Source organism: Scyliorhinus torazame, chromosome 4, assembly GCF_047496885.1.
Source record: "Scyliorhinus torazame isolate Kashiwa2021f chromosome 4, sScyTor2.1, whole genome shotgun sequence".
Lineage (NCBI taxonomy): Eukaryota > Metazoa > Chordata > Chondrichthyes > Carcharhiniformes > Scyliorhinidae > Scyliorhinus > Scyliorhinus torazame.
The window spans coordinates 349,741,379-349,765,891 of record NC_092710.1 but is presented as its reverse complement, the minus strand read 5'-3'; the positions used below and the strand labels follow the sequence as shown (position 1 = coordinate 349,765,891).

Genomic DNA, 24,513 nt, shown 5'->3' with positions numbered 1-24,513 from the left:
GGAGGTGTATGTTGGGGGGGTACGAGTGGGAGGTCTCTCTGTCGGGCGGTGTGGGGGTACGAGTGGGAGGTCTATGTTGGGGGGGTACGAGTGGGAGGTGTATGTTGGGGGGGGTACGAGTGGGAGGTGTATGTTGGGGGGGTACGAGTGGGAGGTCTCTCTGTCGGGCGGTGTGGGGTACGAGTGGGAGGTCTCTCTGTCGGGCGGTGTGGGGTACGAGTGGGAGGTCTCTCTGCTGGGCGGTGTGGGGTACGAGTGGGAGGTCTATGTTGGGGGGGGTACGAGTGGGAGGTCTCTCTGTTGGGCGGTGTGGGGTACGAGTGGGAGGTCTCTCTGTTGGGCGGTGTGGGGTACGAGTGGGAGGTGTATGTTGGGGGGGTACGAGTGGGAGGTCTCTCTGTTGGGCGGTGGGGGGGTAAGAGTGGGAGGTCTCTCTGTTGGGCGGTGGGGGGGTACGAGTGGGAGGTCTCTCTGTTGGGCGGTGGGGGGGTAAGAGTGGGAGGTCTCTCTGTTGGGCGGTGGGGGGGTACGAGTGGGAGGTCTCTCTGTTGGGCGGTGTGGGGTACGAGTGGGAGGTGTATGTTGGGGGTGGGTACGAGTGGGAGGTCTCTCTGTTGGGCGGTGGGGGGGTACGAGTGGGAGGTCTCTCTGTTGGGCGGTGGGGGGGTAAGAGTGGGAGGTCTCTCTGTTGGGCGGTGTGGGGTACGAGTGGGATATCTCTCTGTTGGGCGGTGGGGGGGTAAGAGTGGGAGGTCTCTCTGTTGGGCGGTGGGGGGGTACGAGTGGGAGGTCTCTCTGTTGGGCGGTGGGGGGGTACGAGTGGGAGGTCTCTCTGTTGGGCGGTGTGGGGTACGAGTGGGAGGTGTATGTTGGGGGGGGTACGAGTGGGAGGTCTCTCTGTTGGGCGGTGTGGGGTACGAGTGGGAGGTGTATGTTGGGGGGGTACGAGTGGGAGGTCTCTCTGTTGGGCGGTGTGGGGGTACGAGTGGGAGGTCTATGTTGGGGGGGGTACGAGTGGGAGGTCTCTCTGTTGGGCGGTGTGGGGTACGAGTGGGAGGTCTCTCTGTTGGGCGGTGTGGGGTACGAGTGGGAGGTGTATGTTGGGGGGGTACGAGTGGGAGGTCTCTCTGTTGGGCGGTGTGGGGTACGAGTGGGAGGTGTATGTTGGGGGGGTACGAGTGGGAGGTCTCTCTGTTGGGCGGTGGGGGGGTACGAGTGGGAGGTCTCTCTGTTGGGCGGTGGGGGGGTACGAGTGGGAGGTCTCTCTGTTGGGCGGTGGGGGGGTAAGAGTGGGAGGTCTCTCTGTTGGGCGGTGGGGGGGTACGAGTGGGAGGTCTCTCTGTTGGGCGGTGTGGGGTACGAGTGGGAGGTGTATGTTGGGGGTGGGTACGAGTGGGAGGTCTCTCTGTTGGGCGGTGGGGGGTAAGAGTGGGAGGTGTATGTTGGGGGGGTACGAGTGGGAGGTCTCTCTGTTGGGCGGTGGGGGGGTACGAGTGGGAGGTCTCTCTGTTGGGCGGTGGGGGGGTAAGAGTGGGAGGTCTCTCTGTTGGGCGGTGGGGGGGTACGAGTGGGAGGTCTCTGTTGGGTGGTGTGGGGTACGAGTGGGAGGTGTATGTTGGGGGGGTACGAGTGGGAGGTCTCTCTGTTGGGCGGTGTGGGGTACGAGTGGGAGGTGTATGTTGGGGGGGGTACGAGTGGGAGGTCTCTCTGTTGGGCAGTGGGGGGGTACGAGTGGGAGGTCTCTCTGTTGGGCGGTGGGGGGGTAAGAGTGGGAGGTCTCTCTGTTGGGCGGTGGGGGGGTACGAGTGGGAGGTCTCTCTGTTGGGCGGTGGGGGGGTACGAGTGGGAGGTCTCTCTGTTGGGCGGTGTGGGGTATGAGTGGGAGGTGTATGTTGGGGGGGTACGAGTGGGAGGTGTATGTTGGGGGGGTACGAGTGGGAGGTGTATGTTGTGGGGGTACGAGTGGGAGATCTCTCTGTTGGGGGGGTGGGTACGAGTGGGAGGTCACTCTGTTGGGCGGTGGGGGGGTACGAGTTGGAGGTCTCTCTGTTGGGCGGTGTGGGGTACGAGTGGGAGGTGTATGTTGGGGGGGTACGAGTGGGAGGTGTATGTTGGGGGGGGTACGAGTGGGAGGTGTATGTTGGGGGGGTACGAGTGGGAGGTGTATGTTGGGGGGGGTACGAGTGGGAGGTGTATGTTGGGGGGGTACGAGTGGGAGGTGTATGTTGGGGGGGGTACGAGTGGGAGGTGTATGTTGGGGGGGTACGAGTGGGAGATCTCTCTGTTGGGAGTTGTGCCAAATTGGGGAGGGGGTCTTCGGGGGGGGGTTCTTTACTGTTTTAATGTTTTATTGTTTATGTATAAAATTTGAAACATGTAAATAAAAGCGGCTTATCAATTTTGAACGCTTCTCGTGAAAAAGACAAGGAACATCTCCCTCCACGGTATTGACAAATACAAAGTATTCATTTCATACCTCATCCACGCTCCCAGATTCAACCGCCGGGATTCTCCGATATCGCGGCCAAGTGTTGACGCCGACGTTATACCCGGCGCGAGCGACGCTGGCGCCAAGGGGCCCCCAAGCCCAGTAATTCTCCTGTTCTGCGGGGGCTAGAACGGCGCCGGAGTGCTGTGCGCTGCTCTGGTGCCGAAAGCAGGATGGCATATGCGTGCGATGGCAAGCGCGGGTCCGCTCATGCGCGCGACAGCCGTCTCTGTGCTGGAGCGTGCACGTGGTTGCCATCTCCGCGCCAGTGCGGGGCAACATGTCGCCGACCGAACAGCGGGCCCTCTCCAGATCGCGGCCGCTCGCCGATCGGAAGCCCCTGATCGCGGGCTTGGACCCTGTGGATGTCCCCCCTGGAGTCAGATCCACCCCCCAACCAGGACATCCACATAGGCCGTGGGTCCAAGCTCCCGCCGGGTGGTACCAGGTGTGAATCACGGCAGCGGGACTTGGTGGAACCCGGTGGGAGTTCAGCCCGACGCCCGCGGAGAATCGCCGCAGGGGCCTGTTTCAGCAGCACCAGACCGGCGCGGCGCGATTGGCACCGATTCTCCAGTTGCCGGAGCGCCGGGGCCGGATTCTCGCGCCCCCCCGGCAATTCTTCGACCCGGCGCGGATTCGGAGAATCCTGGCCATGATTTGGAGTAAAGGGAGTTTCCTACAGGATTGGGAGTCTGTCCCTGATTCTGCTGTCTTTCCTGGTGGTAGTTTCTTTGCGTTTGGGACATCCCAATCAAACTAGACTTGTTTTGCCACATCTTCTCGGTCGCACTGTTTTCTTGCTAGTCTATGTGTTTTTCCGTCTCTCTCCAAATCCAATCATGGAATCGCAGAATCCCTGCAGTGCAGAAGGAAGCCATTCGGCCCATCGAGTCTGCAACAATCCTCTGGCTGGCAATCTGAAACCGAGGGCAGCACGCTAGCACAGTGGTTAGCATTGTTGCTTCACAGCTCCAGGGTCCCAGGTTCAATTCCTGGCTTGGGTCACTGTCTGTGCGGAGTCTGCACGTTCTCCCCGTGTGTGCGTGGGTTTCCTCCGGGTTCTCCGGTTTCCTCCCACAGTCCAAAGATGTGCAGGTTAGGTGGATTGGCCATGATAAATTGCCCTTAGTGTCCAAAGAAAAGGTTAAGTGGGGTTACAGGGATAGGGTGGAGGTGTGGGTTTAAGTTGGGTGCTCTTTCCAAGGGCCAATGCAGACTCGATGGGCCGAATGGCCTCCTTCTGCACTGTAGATTCTATGATTTTGCCCATTCTAGTTGACACACCTCAACCGTGTCTAACCTATTTTCCATCCTTCTACTATCACCCTGTCACCTCCCTCCCAGAACGGCGATGGGCTCCCCCTTGTCCTCACTTGGCCACCGGCCTCTACATTCAATGGATCATCGTTTGCTATTTCCGTACCTCCAGCGTGATGCCACCACCACACACATCTTCCCTCTCCTGTTGGTATTCCAAAGGGACAGTTATATCCTCCCTGATATCCTAATCCAAGTTTCAACACCTTTACCCCTTCCCCCTGCACCTTGGGGTGAATCTTGGGATTCTTCATCGTTGCACCAGCCTGTACTGAAATTAAACCCAGGATCCACAGGTTCCACATTAATCCTGCCAGGGACATCTAGTTCAAAACTGAAAGAATTGCAACCCCAGAAAGCCCTTTATACATTCAGCTCTTCAGCCTTCATTATTATTACGATTTTAGTTAATTTTGCTGATATTCCAGCCTCAATCCATTCATAGAATAACATAGAATTTACAGTGCAGAAGGAGGCCATTCGGCCCATCGAGTCTGCACCAGCTCTTGGAAAGAGCACCCTACCCAAGGTCAACACCTCCACCCGATCCCCATAACCCAGTAACCCCACCCAACACTAAGGGCAATTTTGAACACTCAGGGCAATTTATCATGGCCAATCCACCTAACCTGCACATCTTTGGACTGTGGGAGGAAACCAGAGCACCCGGGGGAAACCCACGCACACACAGGGAGGATGTGCAGACTCCGCACAGACAGTGACCCAAGCCGGGAATCGAACCTGGGACCCTGGAGCTGTGAAGCAATTGTGCTATCCACAATGCTACCGTGCTGCCCATGTTCCCTGTTGGGCCAGCTACCAATCTGATACGTAGCTACAGAGACTAGTAGGTCGCAAGTTTAATCCCTGGTCTGTGATGAGCTAGCTGATTTCAACCAGATTGAATGATATAATTGGCCTCAACATTGCACGCCTCAGAAATGTTTCAGCAACAAAGATTCCAGACCCACCAATGAGTTTCACTGGAGGCTTTGAATGTGGGCAATGAGTCAGAAAGACTTTGAGCTTCAATAGTCCAGAAGCCTGCTGACACTCAAAACCTCGGGTCAAACATGATGCCTGGATGAGTTACTGAAAGGCAATCAGTGCCCCGGGACTAAAACTCAACCCCAAGTTTCAGTACATCTCATTACTCCTGACTAACTTGCCTCACTGGGCTATTTTCATGCCTGGCTTTCTGAGTACCTTTGCTAGAATTGATTGTTCCCTTCCCTAGTTTGTCAGCAGAGCGACGCCAACAGCACTGGTTCAATTCCCATATCTGCTGAGCTTGTTCATGAAGGCCCGTCCTGCTCAACCTTACCCCTCGCCTGAGGTGTGACCCTCAGGTTAAATAACCACCAGTCAGCTCTCTCTCAAAGAAGAGAGCAGCCTGTGATCCTCTGGGACTATGGTAACATTTCATTGACAGCACATTACACCAGTTAGGGCATAACACCCTCACATCTACCCTCCTACTCCCACCAACTCCCCGCACCACCTCCAAGTGAGAACCATTTTCACAGCATAATGGAGCAGATTAGTTATTGGCACGCAAATATATTTCTTGCGTTTGGGAGCAGCAAAGCTGTCACTTTGATCATCCACAGCTGTGATGTGTGCCGGACACTGCCACCTCGTTAATTAAACCTCATTCCAGTAAAAGGTAAGCAGATATCACTGCAGCTGCTTCCCTCAGCACGCAGCTCTGCTAATGAAGACTGTCACTAATTCTGGCCTTTTCTCTATATTTCCCCTCCCCCACTTCCCACCTCCCTGCCCTTTAGATGATGGGGAAATTGTTCTCTGGAATGGCTCAGTCTGGAGCGTGGTTCTGCTTTGATGAGTTTAATCGGATTGACGTGGAGGTCTTGTCTGTAACCGCCTCACAGGTCCTCACCATTAAGGCAGCCAAGGACAGTGAAGCTCTGAGGTGAGTGTTTTCACACTGAGCTGAAAGATTAATCATTTTGTCTGTCTTTGAAAGTGGCTTAAATAAATCCAGCAAAACAATAATAACAAGAATGCACATTTTTATAGCATCTTTAAAATTGGACCAATTTAATGGAAAAGTTTCTGAGGGCTGGATTCTTCCTCCCAGCCCGCCGCAAGAATGCCACGGGGCAAGAGGCAGACATTGGAGAACTCCACTGACCTCGGGCAGGATTCTCCGGGAGAACTCGGCTGGAGAATCCCACCCTAAATGTCATTTTAGGCAGGTCTGGCTGGGAGTTTCTTCCCGGCTATGCCGGTGAGATCCCCATCAAAATCTGACCACATTTAATCACTTTTTCGGGCCGTGGGGAGTTTCTCACTGGTTTAGCCCACACTTTGAATTATTTTCATCGCTGGGGAGCTGAATTCACTGGCCAGACTGGCTCGTCAGAGAATGGACCGCCATTTGAAAGGGTGCCCCAATCTCTTAGTAAGCTTGAGGGTCCTCCACACACCCCACCCACGGCCATGTCACACCCCACATGCATGGACATTACCCCACAACCCCCAAGTGAGGATACCCCACAATGGGACAGCTGAGAGACCCCCCCTTTTCAGGCCTTCCCACTCCCCCTTTTGGGCCCCCCTTTCAGGATCCCACCTTTCACCCCCCCAACCTTCCAGAGACCCATTCATACCCGCCCTTCACCCCACCACCCTTCATAACCCTCATCTTCCCTCCTTTCATGGGCATGGCCCACCTCAGGCACTGACCCTTGGCGGTGCCCCCTGGCACCTGGGCATCCTGGCACTGCCACTCTGGCACCGTGGAGGTGCTCTTGCCAGGCTCAAAGTGTTACCTAGGCACCTTGGCAGAGGTGGGTGGCAGTGCCAAATGCCAGGCTGTCAGTGCCAAGGTGCCCAGGTGCCAGGGGGAGAACCAAGGTGTCACCCTGCCCTGCCCATAACAACCCAGGGACCTCCAATATCCTGGGAGTCCTTCTAGGTGCCTTTCCGCCAAGCCTGGTTGGGGTCTCCTTGGGGAGGCTGATAGGTTTCGGGAGTTGGTGTGATCTGGCATCAGTGCGGTTAAGTGGGTTCTGAAAACGACGTAACCGTGCAAGACTGGATCCCGCCCATTTTGGCAGGACCCAGATCGCGATGTCTTGTTAGATCTGGTTAGAGATTGCGAGGCGTTACGGCCGTCGGGAATCCTGGGGTACCTCTCCCGGCATTTAGCGGCTGTGTCCCACTCCAATTCTGAAGGGACGTGTCCAGTAGATTGTGGTAATTGTAAAGCATCCCATGGCACTTTACAAGCACATTATCAAACAATATGTGACACCAAACTGCAGAAGGAAACAGGAGGACAAATGACCAAAACTACAGTCAAAGAGATAGGTTTTAGGGAGCATCGCGAATGACAAGAGAGAGAGACGGAGAGGTTTAAGGAGGAAATTCCAGAGCTCAACATCCAGGTAGTTGACGACATGGTCACCAATGGCAGAGCGACAAACAGAATGTGCAAGAGGCCAGAATTGGAGGAACATCAGTATCGTGGAGGGTGATAGAGTTGGGGAAATTGGGAAGAATTTGAAAATCAGGTTGAGAATTTTAGAAATGAAGACATTGCCAGGCTGGGAGCTAATGTAGGTTAGCGAACACAAAGGTAATGAGTTAATGGGACTTGGTGAAGGGTCAGAGGCGATATTGAATTTGAAGAGTTTACTGAGATAGAGACTGTAGAGAAAACAAGGATGAGAATTTTAATATCAAGGCTTTGCCAAAGCAGGAGCCAATGTAGATCAGCAAACACAGAGGTGGTGAGTCAATGGGACTGAGTGTGGAATAATGTGCTTGCAACCAGCCAAACAGCTGCCTCAAATATGAGGCTCACTGGGTCATTTAAACAATGCAGATGAATAATTGACTGCTGGTTATATTCGTGCTCTATAAATGTCTCACATTATGTCATTGTCAATTGTTAACTGGTTGCTTATTGTCTTCCAGATTTGTGTTTGAAGGCAAAGAAATCCGACTGAATATGTCTTGTAGTTTCTTCGCAACTATGAACCCTGGGTAAGCAGCAATTCACTGAGAAATGTTTGTATTCCTGCCACATATTGGTCTAAATTTCAGTCCGTCTTTTGAAACATTCAGGTTTCATTAAGTATTATTTGGAAAATGTAGTTTCAGAATTTGTGTAATTGCAAAGATTGGAAATGACAGTTCTTGAGAGTAGAACACTTTCCATTTTAACCACCTACAATACGACTGAACGCTCCCAAGACTAGTGCTACACAGGTTGTATAGAGTGAAGCTACACTCCTTAATGGGCAGAGACTCTGCTGCATGCAGACACTGAGCTTCTGAGTTTCATTCCTGATGAGATTTGGACAGGTATGTCGCTAGAATCTCATCCGATGCTCCAGAAATGAAGCATAGGCTAATTCAACTCCTGGGTTGAATGTCCTGCCTCCCACCTGTTCTGACTGGTGAATAGTAGCTCCCAAGGCCACCGTACAGGCTCTCACATTTAGGAAATGGAAGTGTGGTGGACAGTGTAGGGATGCAGTGCGAGAAGGGAAGGGTGGTGGGAATACTTGATCTAGCACTGTCATCTGTGCACGGGGTGGTTTAGGACACATGAGTCTTTGTGACATTTACTAGATGCAAGTGGGAAGTGCCTGGCATTTCTTGGGAGCACACAGGACTCTAGACCTGGGTGCAGATGCTGGCAGAGCACTTTGCATGCTATCATCGGCTGGACATGAAGCCCATCAGACTGCTGGTAGTTCACATTGGTGCGACATTTGACTGTCAACGATCAACAGCAGCAGATCCTTGGTTTGATACTTTGCTAGTGCTGCCAACTGAACTCAGGTTGGGTAACAGTACAGTCACGACAAATAAGCATAGCTTGGATTACTGACCAGTGGGGTCGTGCAGGGATCAGTGCTTGGGTCCCAGCTATTCAGAACATACAGCAACGATTTGGATGAGGGAACCAAATGCAATATTTCCAAGTTTGCTGACGACATAAACCTCGGTAGGGATGTGAGTGTGGGGAGGATGTTAAGAGGTTTCAAGGTGACTTCGACAAGTTGGGTGAGTAAGCAAATGCATGGCAGATGCAGTATAACGTGGGTAAATGTGAAGTTATCCACTTTGGGTGGAGAAACAGAATGGCAGACTATGATTTAAATAGAGATAGAATGGAAAAGGTTGTCCTTGTACACCAGTCTGTGAAAACAAGCGTGCAGGTACAGCAAGCAATTCGGAAGGCAAATGGTATGTTGACCTTCACTGCAAGAGGACTTGAACACAGGAACAAGGAAATCTTACTGCAGCTGTAAAGGGCCTTGGTGAGACCACAACTGGAGTATTGTGTGCAGCTTTGGTCTCCATATCTGAAGGAGAGGGAGTAGAGCGAAGGTTCACTGGACTGATTACTGGGATGGCAGGATTGTCGGATGAGGTGAGATTGGGTCGACTGGGCTTGTATTTACTGAAATTTAGACGAATGATTGAAACGTATGTGGTAGTAGAGGTATTACGGTATCTGGTAATGCTGGAACACCATTGGTAGAAACTGTATGCTTCCTATTGGTCAAGATGTATGGTAGCTCCGCCCTGCTAGGCGGGGCATAAGAGCCCGTGCCGCCTCAGCAGCCTTCATTCTGAGCTGCTGGGGGAAACATCTAGCTTATTAAAGTCTTCAGTTAGACTACAACCTCTCTTTAGTGGTCATTGATCGTGCATCAATTTAATAAGCTAGATTTAAAAAGGATGGAGCTCCGAATCAAGCCGGAGTGTCTGCAACTCAGCCCCCACGCGGCGAACTCAGCGGCAATCTTCAAGCAATGGCTGGCGTGCTTTAAAGGATATCTCGGGACGGCCGAAAACACACCCACGGGAGAACAGAAAATGCAAGTCCTGCACTCAAGGGTGAGCCTGGAAATTTACACCCTCATCGAGGAAGCGGAAGACTTCGATGCAGCAATAGAGCTGCTAAAAGGACATTATATTCGCCCGGTAAACCAGGTCTACGCCCAACATCTGCTTGCAATGAGGCGACAAATCCCTGGGGAATCGCTGAAAGAATTCTACCGTGCACTCCTGGTGTTGGGGGGAAACTGCAGCTGCCCGCAAGTTTTGGCGAGCGAACACACTGAACTCTTAGTCCGGGACGCTTTCGTGGTAGGTATGCTATCCTCCCAAATCCGCCAGCGATTGCTAGAAAAAGACACTCTAGGTCTCAAGGAGGCACGGGCCCTTGCAGGCTCCCTGGATGTGGCCTCCAGAAACGCCCGCGCTTATGTTCCCGACAGTGCGGCAGCCCCGTGGGCTGCGTGGAACCCCTCCGCAGCTGACCCCGAGACATCCCCCATCCCCCCACAAGCTTGTGCTGCAAGGCGCCTGGCAACCCGGGGGGCCCGCTGCTACTTTTGCAGGCAGGCCAAGCACCTCCGCCAGCGCTGCCCGGCCCGCGCACCCACCTGCAAGGGATGCGGTTAAAAAGGGCCATTTCGTGGTGGTATGCCAGGCCCGTGCAGTTGCCGTGGTCTCCGGCGGCGAATGCGGACCGCCACCACAAACCTCTCCACGGTCCCCGTGCGGCCAGCGGGCGCCGCCATCTTCCTATTCCAGGGCCACGTGCGGCCCCCGGGCACCGCCATCTTGTCTCGCAGACGCCACGTTAGAGAGATGGGTGCCACCATTTTGTGCACCCCCAGCCATGTGCGACCAATGGGAGCCGCCATCTTGGCTGACCACACACTACCCGAAGAGATCACTCAACTGCAGCGATTAGCCTCGGTGACTCTGGATCAGTTCCGGCCTCGAATACTCTCAACTGCTACAACGACTGTATTTATCAACGGGCACGAGACGTCCTGCCTAATCGACTCTGGGAGCACGGAGAACTTCATACACCCCGACACGGTAAGGCGCTGTTCTCTCCTCGTCCACCCCGTTAATCAAAAAATCTCCCTGGCCTCCGGTTCACACTCAGTAGAGATAAAGGGGTTTAAAAATTACCGGCTCTTCGTCCTTCCCCACCTCTGCGCGGCCACATCCTAGGTTTAGACTTCCAGTGTAACCTCCAAAGTCTAACCTTCAAATTTGGTGGCCCTATACCTCTCTTCACTGTCTGCAGCCTCGCGACTCTTAAGGTCGACCCGCCTTCCCTGTTTGCGAACCTCACCCCGGATTGCAAACCCGTCGCCACCAGGAGCAGACGGTACAGAGCCCAGGACCGGATCTTTATTAGGTCAGAGGTCCAAAGGCTACTGAGGGAAGGAGTCATTGAAGCTAGCAGCAGTCCCTGGAGAGCTCAGGTAGTGGTGGTAAAGACCAGGGAGAAGCATAGGATGGTCATCGGCTACAGTCAGACCATCAACAGGTTTACGCAGCTGGACGCGTACCCTCTCCCCACATATCCGACCTGCTAAACAGGATCGCGCATTACAAGGTCTTCTCCACGGTGACCTTAAATCCGCCTACCACCAGCTCCCCATCCGCACTAGTGACCGCAAATACACAGCCTTCAAGTGACTTACCACCACCTGGGACCACCAAACAGATACACTAACAAACCTGAAGAACTGAGCATCAATTATAGTTCATGAACTAGGGCAGCACGTGGCACAGTGGTTAGCACTGCTGCCGCATGCGCCAGAGACCCGGCTTGGGTCACTGTCTGCGTGGAGTTTGCACTTTTCCTTGTGTCTGTGTGGGTTTCCTCCGGGTACTCCGGACTCCGGTTTCATTCCACAGTCCAAAGATGTGCGGCCATGCTAAATTGCTCCTTGATGTGCAGGTTAGACTATGGGGTTACAGGGTTAGGGCAGGGTGCATGGGGGAGTGTAAATGTGTAGCCCATGCAAAAGGGCCAGTGCAGACTCAATGGGCCGAATGGCCTCCTGCACTGTAGGGATTCTATGATTCTTCTATGATATTCACCTACTTTTAACACTGTACCTGTCATGTATTTATATTGAGTTTTAGTAGCCACAGCGTGCACTCTGCATGTCATCACCGGAAGTGACGTTACAGGTCACTAGCGTGGGAAACTGCCAGAGTGAACAAGCAACCTGTAGAGAACACACCTTGTAAATAAAGCTCTGAGCTTCCTAGCGTCAGTTCTCCACAATACACAACACAAACAACTAGCGACAAGGAGTTTGAATGGTGCTTGCTCGCCACCTGGAAAAATAATTAACGAAATCGGGAAAGAAGAATTAGACGAAAAGTGCTTGCATGTTCTCCGGACATAACGCACATGAGTAGCAATTCTCTGCAGAACAATTATAGAGCTGGGAGTGTTCAAAACAGGCTGAAACTCGGGTTGTTGTTTTGATTAAACAGGAAAAGCAAGCAAGCTGCTGAAAACATATTGCAAACTGTGCATACGGGGAACCTCCATTAGAAAGACAATGGTGAAGGTTTTCAGCGCCACGCAACCCTGCAATGAAAATGTGGTGTGTGGTAGTATGCATTAGGGGTCATGTGGGACTGTGAAGCCGTGATGTCATTGGCTGACAGATCCCGGGTCCTGGTTGGACGTTGACCTCTAGCTCCGCCCTGAAGGCGGAGTATATGTACCAGGAGTCCTCCCCCGCAGGCAGTCTACTACTGAACTGCAGGGGAACAGTCACGCTTAATAAAGCCTCATCGACTTCACTCTATTCGTCTCTCGGAGTCTTTGTGCGCTACAATTTATTAAGCGTGACTAAAGGACTATGGAGCTCAGGATCATCCCGGAATGCCTGAGGATCAGCCCCCACGCAGTGAACGCAGCAGCAGCTTTCAAGCACATGCAGACTTGTTTCGAGGCCTACCTCAGAACGGTCACCGGCCGGGTAACAGAAGACCAAAAACTACAGGTCCTGCACTCGAGGTTAAGCACGGAGATTTTCTCCCTCATCGAAGACGCAGAGGATTTCCAGACGGCGTTCGCAGCACTAAAAAGCCTCTATGTTCGCCCAGTTAACCAGATCTACGCTTGCTATCAACTCGCAACGAGACGGCAAAGTCCCGGAGAATCGATAGATGAATTCTACGCCGCGCTACTAATTTTGGGACGGGCCTGCAGCTGCCCGCCAGTGAACGCAAATGAACACACGGACATGTTAATGCGCGATGCTTTTGTGGCAGGTATGAACTCCTCCCAAATCCGCCAAAGACTTCTAGAAAAAGAGTCGCTAGGACTCTCAGAGGCACAGGCCCTAGCAGTCTCCCTAGACGTGGCCGCGCGAAATACCCGCGCCCACGGCCCCGACCGCGCGGCAGCCCATTGGGCTCCGTACGCACCCGTCGCGACAAACCCACCCCCCCCCCCCCCGGACACCCCACAGGCTTGCGCGGTTCAAATGCCAAATCGCACCGGGGGAGCCCGCTGCTATTTCTGTGGCCAGGCGAAACACCCCCGGCAGCGCTGCCCGGCCCGCGCAGCGATCTGTAAGAGCTGCAGGAAAAAGGGCCATTTTGCGGCTGTGTGCCGGTCCCGCGAGGTCGCCGCTGTCCCGGGAGAACAGGGAGCCCTGCACGCCGTTTATGCTCCCCAACCCCCCCCAGCGCCCCATGTATGACCTGCCGGCGCTACCACTCTGGGTCCCGACCACAGCTCTCCCCGGAGAACAGGGAGCCCTGCACGCCGTTTAGGCTCCCCAACACCCCCCCCCCCCCCCCCCCGCGCCCCATGTATGACCCGTCGGCTACCACTTTGGGTCCCGGTCACCGCTGTCCCCAGAGAAGAGGGAGCCCTGCGCGTTCCTAACGCTCCCCAACCCCCCCAGTGCCCCATGTGCGACCCGCAGGCCACCACGAGGGGAGGAAGGGTGCCGCCATCTTGGACCACCCCAGACCTGTGCGACGCATGGGGGCGGCCATTTTGTCCACCCCCGCCGCCATCTTGTGACCCCCCAGCCATGTGCGATGCATGGGGGCAGCCATCTTGTCCACCCCCGACGCCATCTTGGACGGCAACAACGGACCCCGGTGTCGACGGCTCCACGGGGTTCGAAGAAGACGCTCAACCATTACAACCACGTCTGGCTTCAATGACGCTGGACCAAGCACGGCCCCGGACGCTCCAAACGACGACGACAACGGTGCTGATCGGGCACGAGACACCATGCCTGGTCGACTCCGGGAGCACGGAGAGCTTTATCCACCCCGACACAGTAAGATGCTGTTCTTTGACCATCCGTCCCAGCGCACAAAAGATTTCCCTAGCTGCAGGATCCCACTCCGTACAGATCAAAGGCTTCTGCATAGTTACCCTAACGGTGCAAGGGAGGGAGTTCAAAAACTACAGGCTCTACGTCCTTCCCCAACTCTGCGCCCCCACATTACTGGGATTAGACTTCCAGTGCAATCTACAGAGCCTAACCTTCAAATTTGGCGGCCCAATACCCCCACTCACTATCTGTGGCCTTGCAACCCTCAAGGTGCAACCCCCATCCTTGTTTGCAAACCTCACCCCGGATTGCAAACCCGTCGCCACTAGGAGCAGACGGTACAGCGCCCAGGACCGGACCTTCATTCGGTCCGAAGTCCAGCGGCTACTAAAGGAAGGCATAATCCAGGCCAGCAATAGTCCCTGGAGAGCACAGGTGGTAGTAGTAAAGACAGGGGAGAAGCAAAGGATGGTCATAGACTATAGCCAGACCATCAACAGGTACACACAACTAGACGCGTACCCTCTCCCCCGCATATCCGACATGGTCAATCGGATTGCCCAGTATAAAGTCTTCTCCACCGTGGACCTCAAGTCCGCCTACCATCAGCTCCCCATCCGCCCAAGTGACCGCAAGTACACAGCCTTCGAGGCAGACGGGCGATTATACCATTTCCTAAGGGTCCCATTTGGCGTCACAAACGGGGTCTCGGTCTTCCAACGAGAGATGGACCGAATGGTTGATCAACACGGGTTACGGGCCACGTTCCCGTATCTCGACAATGTAACCATCTGCGGCCACGATCAGCAGGACCACGACGCCAACCTCCAAAAATTCCTCCAGACCGCTAGAGCCTTGAACCTCACATACAACGAGGACAAGTGCGTTTTTAGCACAAACCGGCTAGCCATCCTGGGCTACGTAGTGCGCAATGGGATAATAGGCCCCGACCCCGAACGTATGAGCGCCCTCATGGAATTTCCCCTCCCTCACTGCTCAAAAACCCTAAAACGCTGCCTGGGGTTCTTTTCATACTACGCCCAGTGGGTCCCCCAGAACGCAGACAAGGCCCGCCCCCTAATACAGACCACGACCTTCCCTCTGTCGACAGAGGCTTGCCAGGCCTTCAGCCGCATCAAAGCGGATATCGCAAAGGCCACGATGCGCGCCATCGACGAGTCCCTCCCCTTCCAGGTCGAGAGCGACGCCTCCGATGTAGCTCTAGCGACCACCCTTAACCAAGCGGGCAGACCCGTGGCTTTTTTCTCCCGAACCCTCCACGCTTCAGAAATCCACCACTCCTCAGTGGAAAAGGAAGCCCAAGCCATAGTGGAAGCTGTGCGACATTGGAGGCATTACCTGGCCGGCAGGAGATTCACTCTCCTCACGGACCAACGGTCGGTAGCCTTCATGTTCGATAATGCACAGCGGGGCAAAATCAAAAACGACAAGATCTTAAGGTGGAGGGTCGAGCTCTCCACCTTCAACTACGAGATCTTGTACCGTCCCGGAAAGCTGAACGAGCTGTCCGATGCCCTATCCCGCGGCACATGTGCCAACGCACAAATTAACCCCCTCCAAACCCTCCACGAGGACCTCTGCCACCCGGGGGTCACTCGGTTCTACCACTTTATTAAGTACCGCAACCTCCCATACTCTTTAGAAGAGGTCCGTACAGTCACAAGGAACTGCCACATCTGCGCAGAGTGCAAACCGCATTTTTTCAGGCCGGATGGTACGCACCTGATTAAGGCTCCCACCCCTTTGAACGCCTTAGTCTGGATTTCAAAGGACCCCTCCCCTCCACCGACCGCAACATATACTTCCTTAATGTGGTGGACGAGTACTCCCGCTTCCCATTCGCCATCCCCTGCTCTGACATGACCGCGGCCACAGTCATTAAAGCCCTGAACACCATATTCACACTGTTCGGTTACCCCGCATACGTCCACAGCGACAGGGGGTCCTCCTTCATGAGTGACGAGCTGCGCCAGTTCCTGCTCAGCAACGGTATAGCCTCGAGCAGGACGACCAGCTACAACCCCTGGGGGAACGGGCAAGTAGAGAGGGAGAACGGCAAGGTCTGGAAGACCGTCCTACTGGCCCTACGGTCCAGGGACCTCCCAGTTTCACGGTGGCAGGAGGTCCTCCCGGACGCCCTCCACTCCATCCGGTCACTACTCTGTACTAGCACTAACCAAACGCCTCATGAGCGCCTCCTTGTCTTCCCCAGGAAGTCCTCCTCTGGAACGTCGCTGCCGACCTGGCTGGCGGCCCCAGGACCCATCTTGCTCCGAAAACATGTGCGGGCGCACAAGTCGGACCCGTTGGTCGAAAGGGTTCACCTCCTTCACGCGAACCCGCAGTACGCTTACGTGGAGTACCCCGACGGCCGACAGGACACGGTCTCCCTGCGAGATCTGGCGCCCGCCGGCAACACACACACACCCCCGACACCAATCACCTCCTTCCTGCCACCGCCGCACCCCGCGGCCGCCCCCTTCCCAGGAGGATCGGTCCTCCTCCCAGGCCCGACCAGGAGTGAAGCCCAAGCTGAAACCGTAAGGCTCCCGGAGACGACAACACCGGAACAAGCACCACCACCGGGGCCGAGGCGATCGACACGGACGACCAGACCGCCCGACCGACTCGTGGCGTCGATCTAACACTACAATATGTGGACTTTTAACGAGAACATTTTGTCTTTTTTTTCCTGACGATTACTGTATATAGTTCGAAACAAAAAAAACCTTGTACATACTGTAATAACATGTGAAAGTTTTCCTCCCAGGACCAGCCTTGTAAACCCTTACCACCATGCGAAGCATCACCCCGCCGGGTTCATTTTTAACAAGGGGTGAATGTGGTAGTATGCATTAGGGGTCATGTGGGACTGTGAAGCCGTGATGTCATTGGCTGACAGATCCCGGGTCCTGGTTGGACGTTGACCTCTAGCTCCGCCCTGAAGGCGGAGTATAAGTACCAGGAGTCCTCCCCCGCAGGCAGTCTACTACTGAACTGCGGGGAACAGTCACACTTAATAAAGCCTCATCGACTTCACTCTATTCGTCTCTCGGAGTCTTTGTGCGCTACATGGTGCAATAGGACTCATCGACTAAATGTTTTGACTATTTCGCACAGGTGAACAAAATAGCAAAGGATATGAGGGTTCCCATGTTCCTGATGGACGGAAAACGTTCAATCTCTTCAGAAATTTAGTGCAACTGGAGAAGCCAGCACTAAAACATATGAAGAAATTGTAGAGATCCTGCAAGCACACTATTTGCCAAAGCTTCTGGTGATTGCAGAGCACTTCAGATTTCACAGAAGACATCAAGAAAGGAAAGGTTGGATTCCCTGAGCAATCGGTAAATTAAATCGTCACCTAAGAATTTGAAAGTTTCTTGAAAGAGAATAATATTCAACATCTTAGATCACACTGCGGCTACGAATGGCCTAGCAGGACATTTGATTCATACCATGAAACACACATTGAGAGCAATCAGGGAACAAGGTTTGCTGGCCAAACGCCTGAATCAATTCCTACTAATGTATAGGAATACCGCTCCTTCAGCGACTAAAATCTCGCCTGCATTATTAATGATGAAGAGACAACAACGTTCTGCATTTAACTTATTGAAACCTCCGAAAACTAAAATTGTTCAACAGAAACAACAAGGACAGATGAATGGCGGTGAAGTAAAGCAATACAGCTTCCAACCAGGACAAGGAGTGTTGGCCAGGAATTACTCCACAGGAGAAAAATAGGTTCCTACCACATCCAGACTAGAGATGGTGTGATATGGGGGAGGCATGCGGACCAGCTGTTAGCGGGGAGATCCGATCTGCCGGAGATACAACCTGCTGAAAATTCAGATTGAACTTTACCAAGTCCTGAACTGAACTTTTCTACAACCCTGATACCGACAGACATTGTTGAGGAAGACAACACCTCACCTTCAGACCAAACACAGAGTCAACCTTTAGTTAGAATGTTGACACCGGTCAAAATAACCACTGATGATATTTGTACAAAGACGAAAATTCAAAGGTTACAATTAATGCAAAGAAGCAGACGCCAAGGGCTCGCGGTCAACCAGTCCGAGAGCGACAACTTCCAAACCAACTGACTCATTAATTATTGTTATTTGATTATTATTCATGTTACACTTGTTTGAAATTGTTGGGGATGTTCGGCTGAAAGGAGAGCAAACGTTTTGAATTTATATTGAGTAGTTTATATAGTAGCTGCAGTGAGCACTGAATATTAACATTTCCATGCCGTTATTGGTATGATGCCACAAGTGGCTAGCACGGTAACCTGCCAGAGTGAAGAAGCAGTCTGTCGTGAACACACCTTGTAACTAATGCTCCATTAGTTTTTGATCCTCTGCTTCCGAGCGTCAGATCTCCACAATGCACAACACTGGGAAAATCAGATCCTACTTACGACATTTCAGGAAACAATTGTGTCGGAAGTCCAAGGACTGCCTGTGTTACCTTTAAAAAGGGTTACGTTGAGCCATCTTCCAAGGGCAATGGGTAGAGTGACTCAGCAGTTGTACTGACAGTGCATCACTCAAACTGAAAAGTAGATTTTCATTGTGACTGAAAGTTAGAACAAAAATTATGAGGGGCACAGACAGAGTGGATAGTCAGAGGCTTTTTCCCAGGGTAGAGGGTTCAATTACTGGGGGGCAAAGGTTTAAGGTGCAAGGGGCAAGGTTTAGAGGAGCTGTACGAGGCAAGTTTTTTATACAGAGGGTAGTGGGTGCCTGGAACTCGCTGCCGGAGGAGGTGGTGGAAGCAGGGACAATAATGACATTTAAGGAGCAGCTTGACAAATTCATGAATAGGATGGGAATAGAGGGATACAGACCCCGGAAGTGTAGAAGATTTTAGTTTAGACGGGCAGCATGGTCGGCACAGGCTTGGAGGGCTGAAGGGCCTGTTCCTGTGCTGTACTTTTCTTTGTTCTTTGTTCTTTGTTTGAGTCACTCTGACAGAGACTAGTGAAAGGTCCAGCTCTGTGAACATGTGTGGGAGGGAAGAAGAAAAGACTGCTTCATCAAATACATCTTCAACACGAAATGAAGGTGAGCTAATGATGCACGATCAATGACCACTAAAACGAGGTTGTAGTCCAACTGAAGGCTTTAATAAGCTAGATGTTTCCCCCAACAGCTCAGGTACAGAATGAGGGCTGCTGGGGCGGCACGGGTTCTTATACCCAGTCTATCAAGGTGGAGCTATCATACACTCCAACCAATATAAAGCATACAGTTTCCACTAATGGTGCTTTAGCCTATCAGGTACCGTAATGCCTATAATATCACATTCACCCTCTGTCAAAAAAAGAGTCTGGCGGTGGTGGCCAGAAACTACAAAACATAACAACATGGTATAATTAGTTATGGAGGTACCGTAATACCTCCGTATAGCGTTTAGTAACTATTTACAAGTCTGGTAGCTATGTACATTTGGTGTTTTATATTTACAGATTACAGTTAAAATTAAGCAATCAGTCGATCGGTGGCCCTGGTCGTCCTCTGTGATCGTCGGAGCCTCGGTGGTGACTCCGGTGGAGGCTTGGGCGTCTGGGACTCCGGGAGTGTGGCTTCGATCTCCATGGCAGTTTTGTCACCCCTAGACGGCCCTGTCAGTGGGTGGGGGAGCCTAGACAGGGGCGGCGATCCTCCTGTAAGGTGCTGCGGTGGAAGGGAGGGTGGGACTGGTGGTTGGAATGTGCGTGGGGTTCCGGCCGGCGCCAGGTCCCGTAGGGAGACCGTATCTTGTCGGCCGTCGGGGTACGCCACGTAGGCGTACAGGGGGTTAGCATGGAGCAGGTTGACTCTCTCGACCAACGGGTCCGACTTGTGTGCCCGCACGTGTTTTCGTGGCAGGATGGGTCCGGGTGCTGCCAGCCAAGTTGGGAGCGAGGTCCCAGAGGAGGACTTCCTAGGGAAGATAAGGAGACGTTCGTGAGGTGTCTGATTGGTGGTTGTACAAAGCAGTGACCGGATGGAGTGGAGGGCGTCCAGGAGGACGTCTTGCCAGCGGGAGACTGGGAGATTCCTGGACCGTCGGGCCAGTAGGACGGTCTTCCAGACCATTCCATTCTCCCTCTCTACCTGTCCGTTACCCTGGGGGTTGTAACTGGTCGTCCTGCTCAGGGCGATGCCCTTGCTGAGCAGGAATTGACGCAGTTCGTCGCTCATAAAGGAGGATCCCCTATCAGTGTGTATCTAAGCGGGGAACCCGAACAGTGCAAAGATGCTATGGAGGGCCTTGATGATGGTGGTTGCGGTCATGTCGGGGCAGGGGATGGCGAATGGAAACCGGGAGTACTCATCAGTCACGTTCAGGAAGTACGTGTTGCGGTCGGTGGAGGGGAGGGGGCCTTTGAAGTCCATGCTGAGGCGTTCAAAGGGACGGGAAGCCTTTATCAGGTGCGCTTTCTCTGGCCGTAGAAGTGCGGTTTGCACTCCGTGCAGATTTGGCAGTCCCTGGTGGCTGTCCTGACCTCCTCGATGGAGTAGGGCAGGTTGAGGATCTTGACAAAATAGAAAAAGCGAGTGACCCCCGGGTGGCAGAGGTCCTCGTGGAGGGCTCGGAGGCGGTCCACTTGTGCGGTGGCACATGTGCCGCGGGACAGGGCATCAGGAGGCTCGTTTAGCTTCCCGGGACGATACATGATCTCGTAGTTGTAGGTGGAGAGTTCGATCCTCCACCGCAAGATCTTGTCGTTTTTTATCTTGCCCCGCTGTGCATTATCGAACATGAAAGCAACCGACCATTGGTCAGTGAGGAGAGTGAATCTCCTGCTGGCCAGGTAATGCCTCCAATGTCGCACAGCTTCTACAATGGCCTGGGCCTCCTTTTCGACTGAGGAGTGGAGGATTTTGGAAGCATGGAGAGTACGGGAGAAGAAGGCCACGGGACTGCCCGCTTGGTTGAGGGTGGCCGCCAGAGCTACGTCGGACGCATCGCTCTCGACCTGGAAGGGGAGGGACTTGTCGATGGCGTGCATAGTGACCTTTGCAATGTCTGCTTTGATGCGGCTGAAGGCCTGGCGGGCCTCTATGGTCAGGGGAAAAGCTGTGGATTGGATCAGGGGACGGGCCTAGTCCGCAAAGTTGGGGACCCACTGGGCGTAGTAGCTAAAAACCCTCGGCAGCGTTTCAGGGCCTTGGAGCAGTGAGGGAGGGGGAACTCCATAAGGGGGCGCATGCGTTCAGGGTCGGGGCCTATAACTCCATTTCGCACTACGTAGCTGAGAATTGCTAGACAGTCGGTGCTAAACATGCATTTATCCTTGTTGTATGAAAGGTTCAGGATTTTAGCGGTCTGGAGAAATTTTGGGAGGTTGGTGTCGTGGTCCTGCTGGTCGTGGCTGCAAATGGTCACATTATCGAGATACGGGAATGTTGCCCGTAAACCGTACCGGTCAACCATTCGGTCCATCTCGCGCTGGAAGACCGAGACCCCGTTAGTGACACCGAAGGGAGCCCTTAAGAAGTGATAGAGCCGCCTGTCTGCCTTGAAGGCAGTGTATTTGCGGTCACTAGTGCGGATGGGGTGCTGGTGATAGGCGGACTTGAGATCCACCGTGGAGAAGTCCTTATGATGCGCGATTCTGTTTACCAGGTCGGATATGCGGGGGAGAGGGTACATGTCCAGCTGCGTAAACCTGTTGATGGTCTGACTGTAGTCGATGACCATCCTATGCTTCTCCCCAGTCTTTACCACCACTACTTGAGCTCTCCAGGGGCTGTTACTGGCTTCAATGACCCCTTCCCTCAGTAGCCTTTGGACCTCTGACCTAATAAAGATCCGGTCCTGGGCACTGTAGCGTCTGCTCCTGGTGGCGACGGGTTTGCAATCCGGGGCGAGGTTCGCAAACAGGGAAGGCGGTCAACCTTAAGGGTCGCGAGACCACAGACAGTAAGGGGGGGGGGGGGGCGGTACAGGGCCGCCGAATTGGAAGGTCAGACTTTGAAGGTTTCACTGGAAGTCTAAACCCAGGAGTGTAGCCGCGCAGAGGTGGGGAAGGACGTAGAGATGGAAATTTTTGAACTCCCTTCCCTGGATTGTGAGGTTTGCTACACAAAACCCCTTTATCTCCACTGAGTGTGAATCAGAGGCCAGTGAGATTTTTTGATTAACGGGGTGGATGAGGAGAGAACAGCGCCTTACCGTGTCGGGGTGTATGAAGCTCTCCGTGCTCCCAGAGTCGATTAGGCAGGACGTCTCATGCCCGTTGATGAAAACGGTCTTCGTAGCGGTTGAGAGTGTTCGAGGCCGAGACTGATCCAGAGTCACCGAGGCCAATCGCAGCAGTTGAGAGTTCTGTTTGGGCAGTGCATGGTCAGCCGAGCTGGGGTCCTGGGGGTTCATCCAAGATGGCGTCTCCCATTGGTCGCACATGGCTGGGGGTGCTCAAAATGGCGGCGCCCATCCCTCCAACGTGGCGTCCGCAGATCAAGATGACGGCGCCCAGGGTCCGCACGTGGCCCTGGGATATGGAGGTGGCGGCGGCCGCTGGCCGCACGGGGCCCGTGGAGAAGTTAGTGGTTCCGGTCCGCATTCGCCGCTGGAGACCGCGGCCACTACTCGGACCTGGCATACCCCCACAAAATGGCCCTTTTTGCCGCATCCCTCGCAGGTGGGTGCGCGGGCCGGGAAGCGCTGGCGGGGGTGCTTGGCCTGCCCGCAAAAGTAGCAGCGGGGCCCTCGGGGTTGCCAGGCTGCCTTGCAGCGCAGGTCTGTGGGGGAATGGGGGAAGTCTCGGGGTCGGCCACGGAGGGGTTCCATGCTGCCCAGGGGGTTGCCGCGCGGTCGGGAACGTAAGCGCGTGTGTTCCTGGAGGCCACGTCCAGTGAGCCTGCAAGGGCCCGTGCCTCCCTGAGACCCAGGGTATCCTTCTCTAACAGGCGCTGGCGGATTTGTGACGATAGCATACCTGCCATGAAAGCGTCCCGGACTAAGAGTTCCGTGTGTTCGCTCGCCGAAACTTGCGGACAGCCTCAGCTTCTGCCCAACACCAGGAGTGCACGGTAGAATTCCTCCAGCCATTCCTCAGGGGTTTGTTGCCTTATTGCCAGCAGGTGCCGGGCGTACACCTGGTTTACCGGGCGAATATAGTGTCCTTTTCGCAGCTCTATTGCTGCATCAAAGTCTTCCACTTCCTCGATGAGGGTGTAAATCTCCGGGCTCACCCTTGAGTGCAGGATGTGCAGTTTCTGCTCTCCCATGGGTGCGTTTTCGGCCGTCTCGAGATACCCTTTAAAGCACGCCAGCCAGTGCTTAAAGATTGCTGCTGAGTTCGCCGCGTTGCAGACACTCCGGCTTAATTCGGAGCTCCATCCTTTCTTCTTAAAAAAACTAGCTTATTAAATTGATGCATGGCCAATGACCACTAAAGCGAGGTTGTAGTCCAACTGAAGGCTTTAATAAGCTCGATGTTTCCCCCAGCAGCTCAGGTACAGAATGAGGGCTGCTGGGGCGGCACGGGTTCTTATAACCCGCCTATCAAGGTGGAGCTATCATACACTCCAACCAATAGAAAGCATACAGTTTCCACCAATGGTGCTTTAGCCTATCAGGTACCATATTACCTATAATACCACAGATAACAGAGCAAAATCTTTGTACTCACTTTGGATATCACAGCTGGAAATAACAAGAACAACAGCTTGCATTTCTATAGCACCTTCAATACAATAAAACGCGCTGAAGTGTTTCCTAAGAACATTATAAAACAAGATATAACTGTGAGGTATTGTTAGGTCAGATGACCAAAAGCTTTGTCGAAGACCTCAGTTTTAGGAAATACCTTAAAGGAAGAAAAGGAGGCAGATAGACAGAAATATGTAGGGAGAGAATTCCAGCACTTAGGTCCAAGGCAGGTGGAGGCATGAGCATCAATGGTCGAGCAATTAAAATTGGGGATGCTGACGATTGCATAATTGGAGGAAGCAGATGTCTGGGTGGGTAGTGGACGGGAGAGAGTACAGACCAGGGAGGGGTGAGGCAATGGAGCAGATTGAATTAGAGGAAGCAGATGTCTGGGTGGGTAGTGGACGGGAGAGAGTACAGACCAGGGAGGGGTGAGGCAATGGAGCAGATTGAATTAGAGGAAGCAGATGTCTGGGAGGGTAGTGGACGGGAGAGAGTACAGACCAGGAAGGGGTGAGGTAATGGAGCAGATTGAATTAGAGGAAGCAGATATCTGGGTGGGTAGTGGGCTGGAGAGAGTACAGACCAGGGAGCGGTGAGGCAATGGAGCAGATTGAATTAGAGGAAGCAGATGTCTGGGAGGGTAGTGGACGGGAGAGAGTACAGACCAGGGAGGGGTGAGGCAATGGAGCAGATTTAATTAGAGGAAGCGGATGTCTGGGTGGGTAGTGGGCTGGAGAGAGTACAGACCAGGGAGGGGTGAGGCAATGGAGCAGATTGAATTAGAGGAAGCAGATGTCTGGGTGGGTAGTGGACGGGAGAGAGTACAGACCAGGGAGCGGTGAGGCAATGGAGCAGATTGAATTAGAGGAAGCAGATGTCTGGGTGGGTAGTGGACGGGAGAGAGTA

The 24,513-nt window shown here is 53.6% G+C and overlaps 1 protein-coding gene across 1 annotated transcript in view; it reads left to right on the top strand.

The window, feature by feature from the left end:
• Positions 1 to 24,513, top strand: part of LOC140411509 (dynein axonemal heavy chain 6-like) — a 1,703,852-nt gene that overhangs the window by 707,162 nt on the left and 972,177 nt on the right. Inside the window, exons 32-33 of the mRNA XM_072500595.1 lie at positions 5,596 to 5,741; positions 7,754 to 7,822. Of these exons, the coding sequence (XP_072356696.1) occupies positions 5,596 to 5,741; positions 7,754 to 7,822 (215 nt within the window). The remainder of the gene's footprint in view (positions 1 to 5,595; positions 5,742 to 7,753; positions 7,823 to 24,513) is intronic.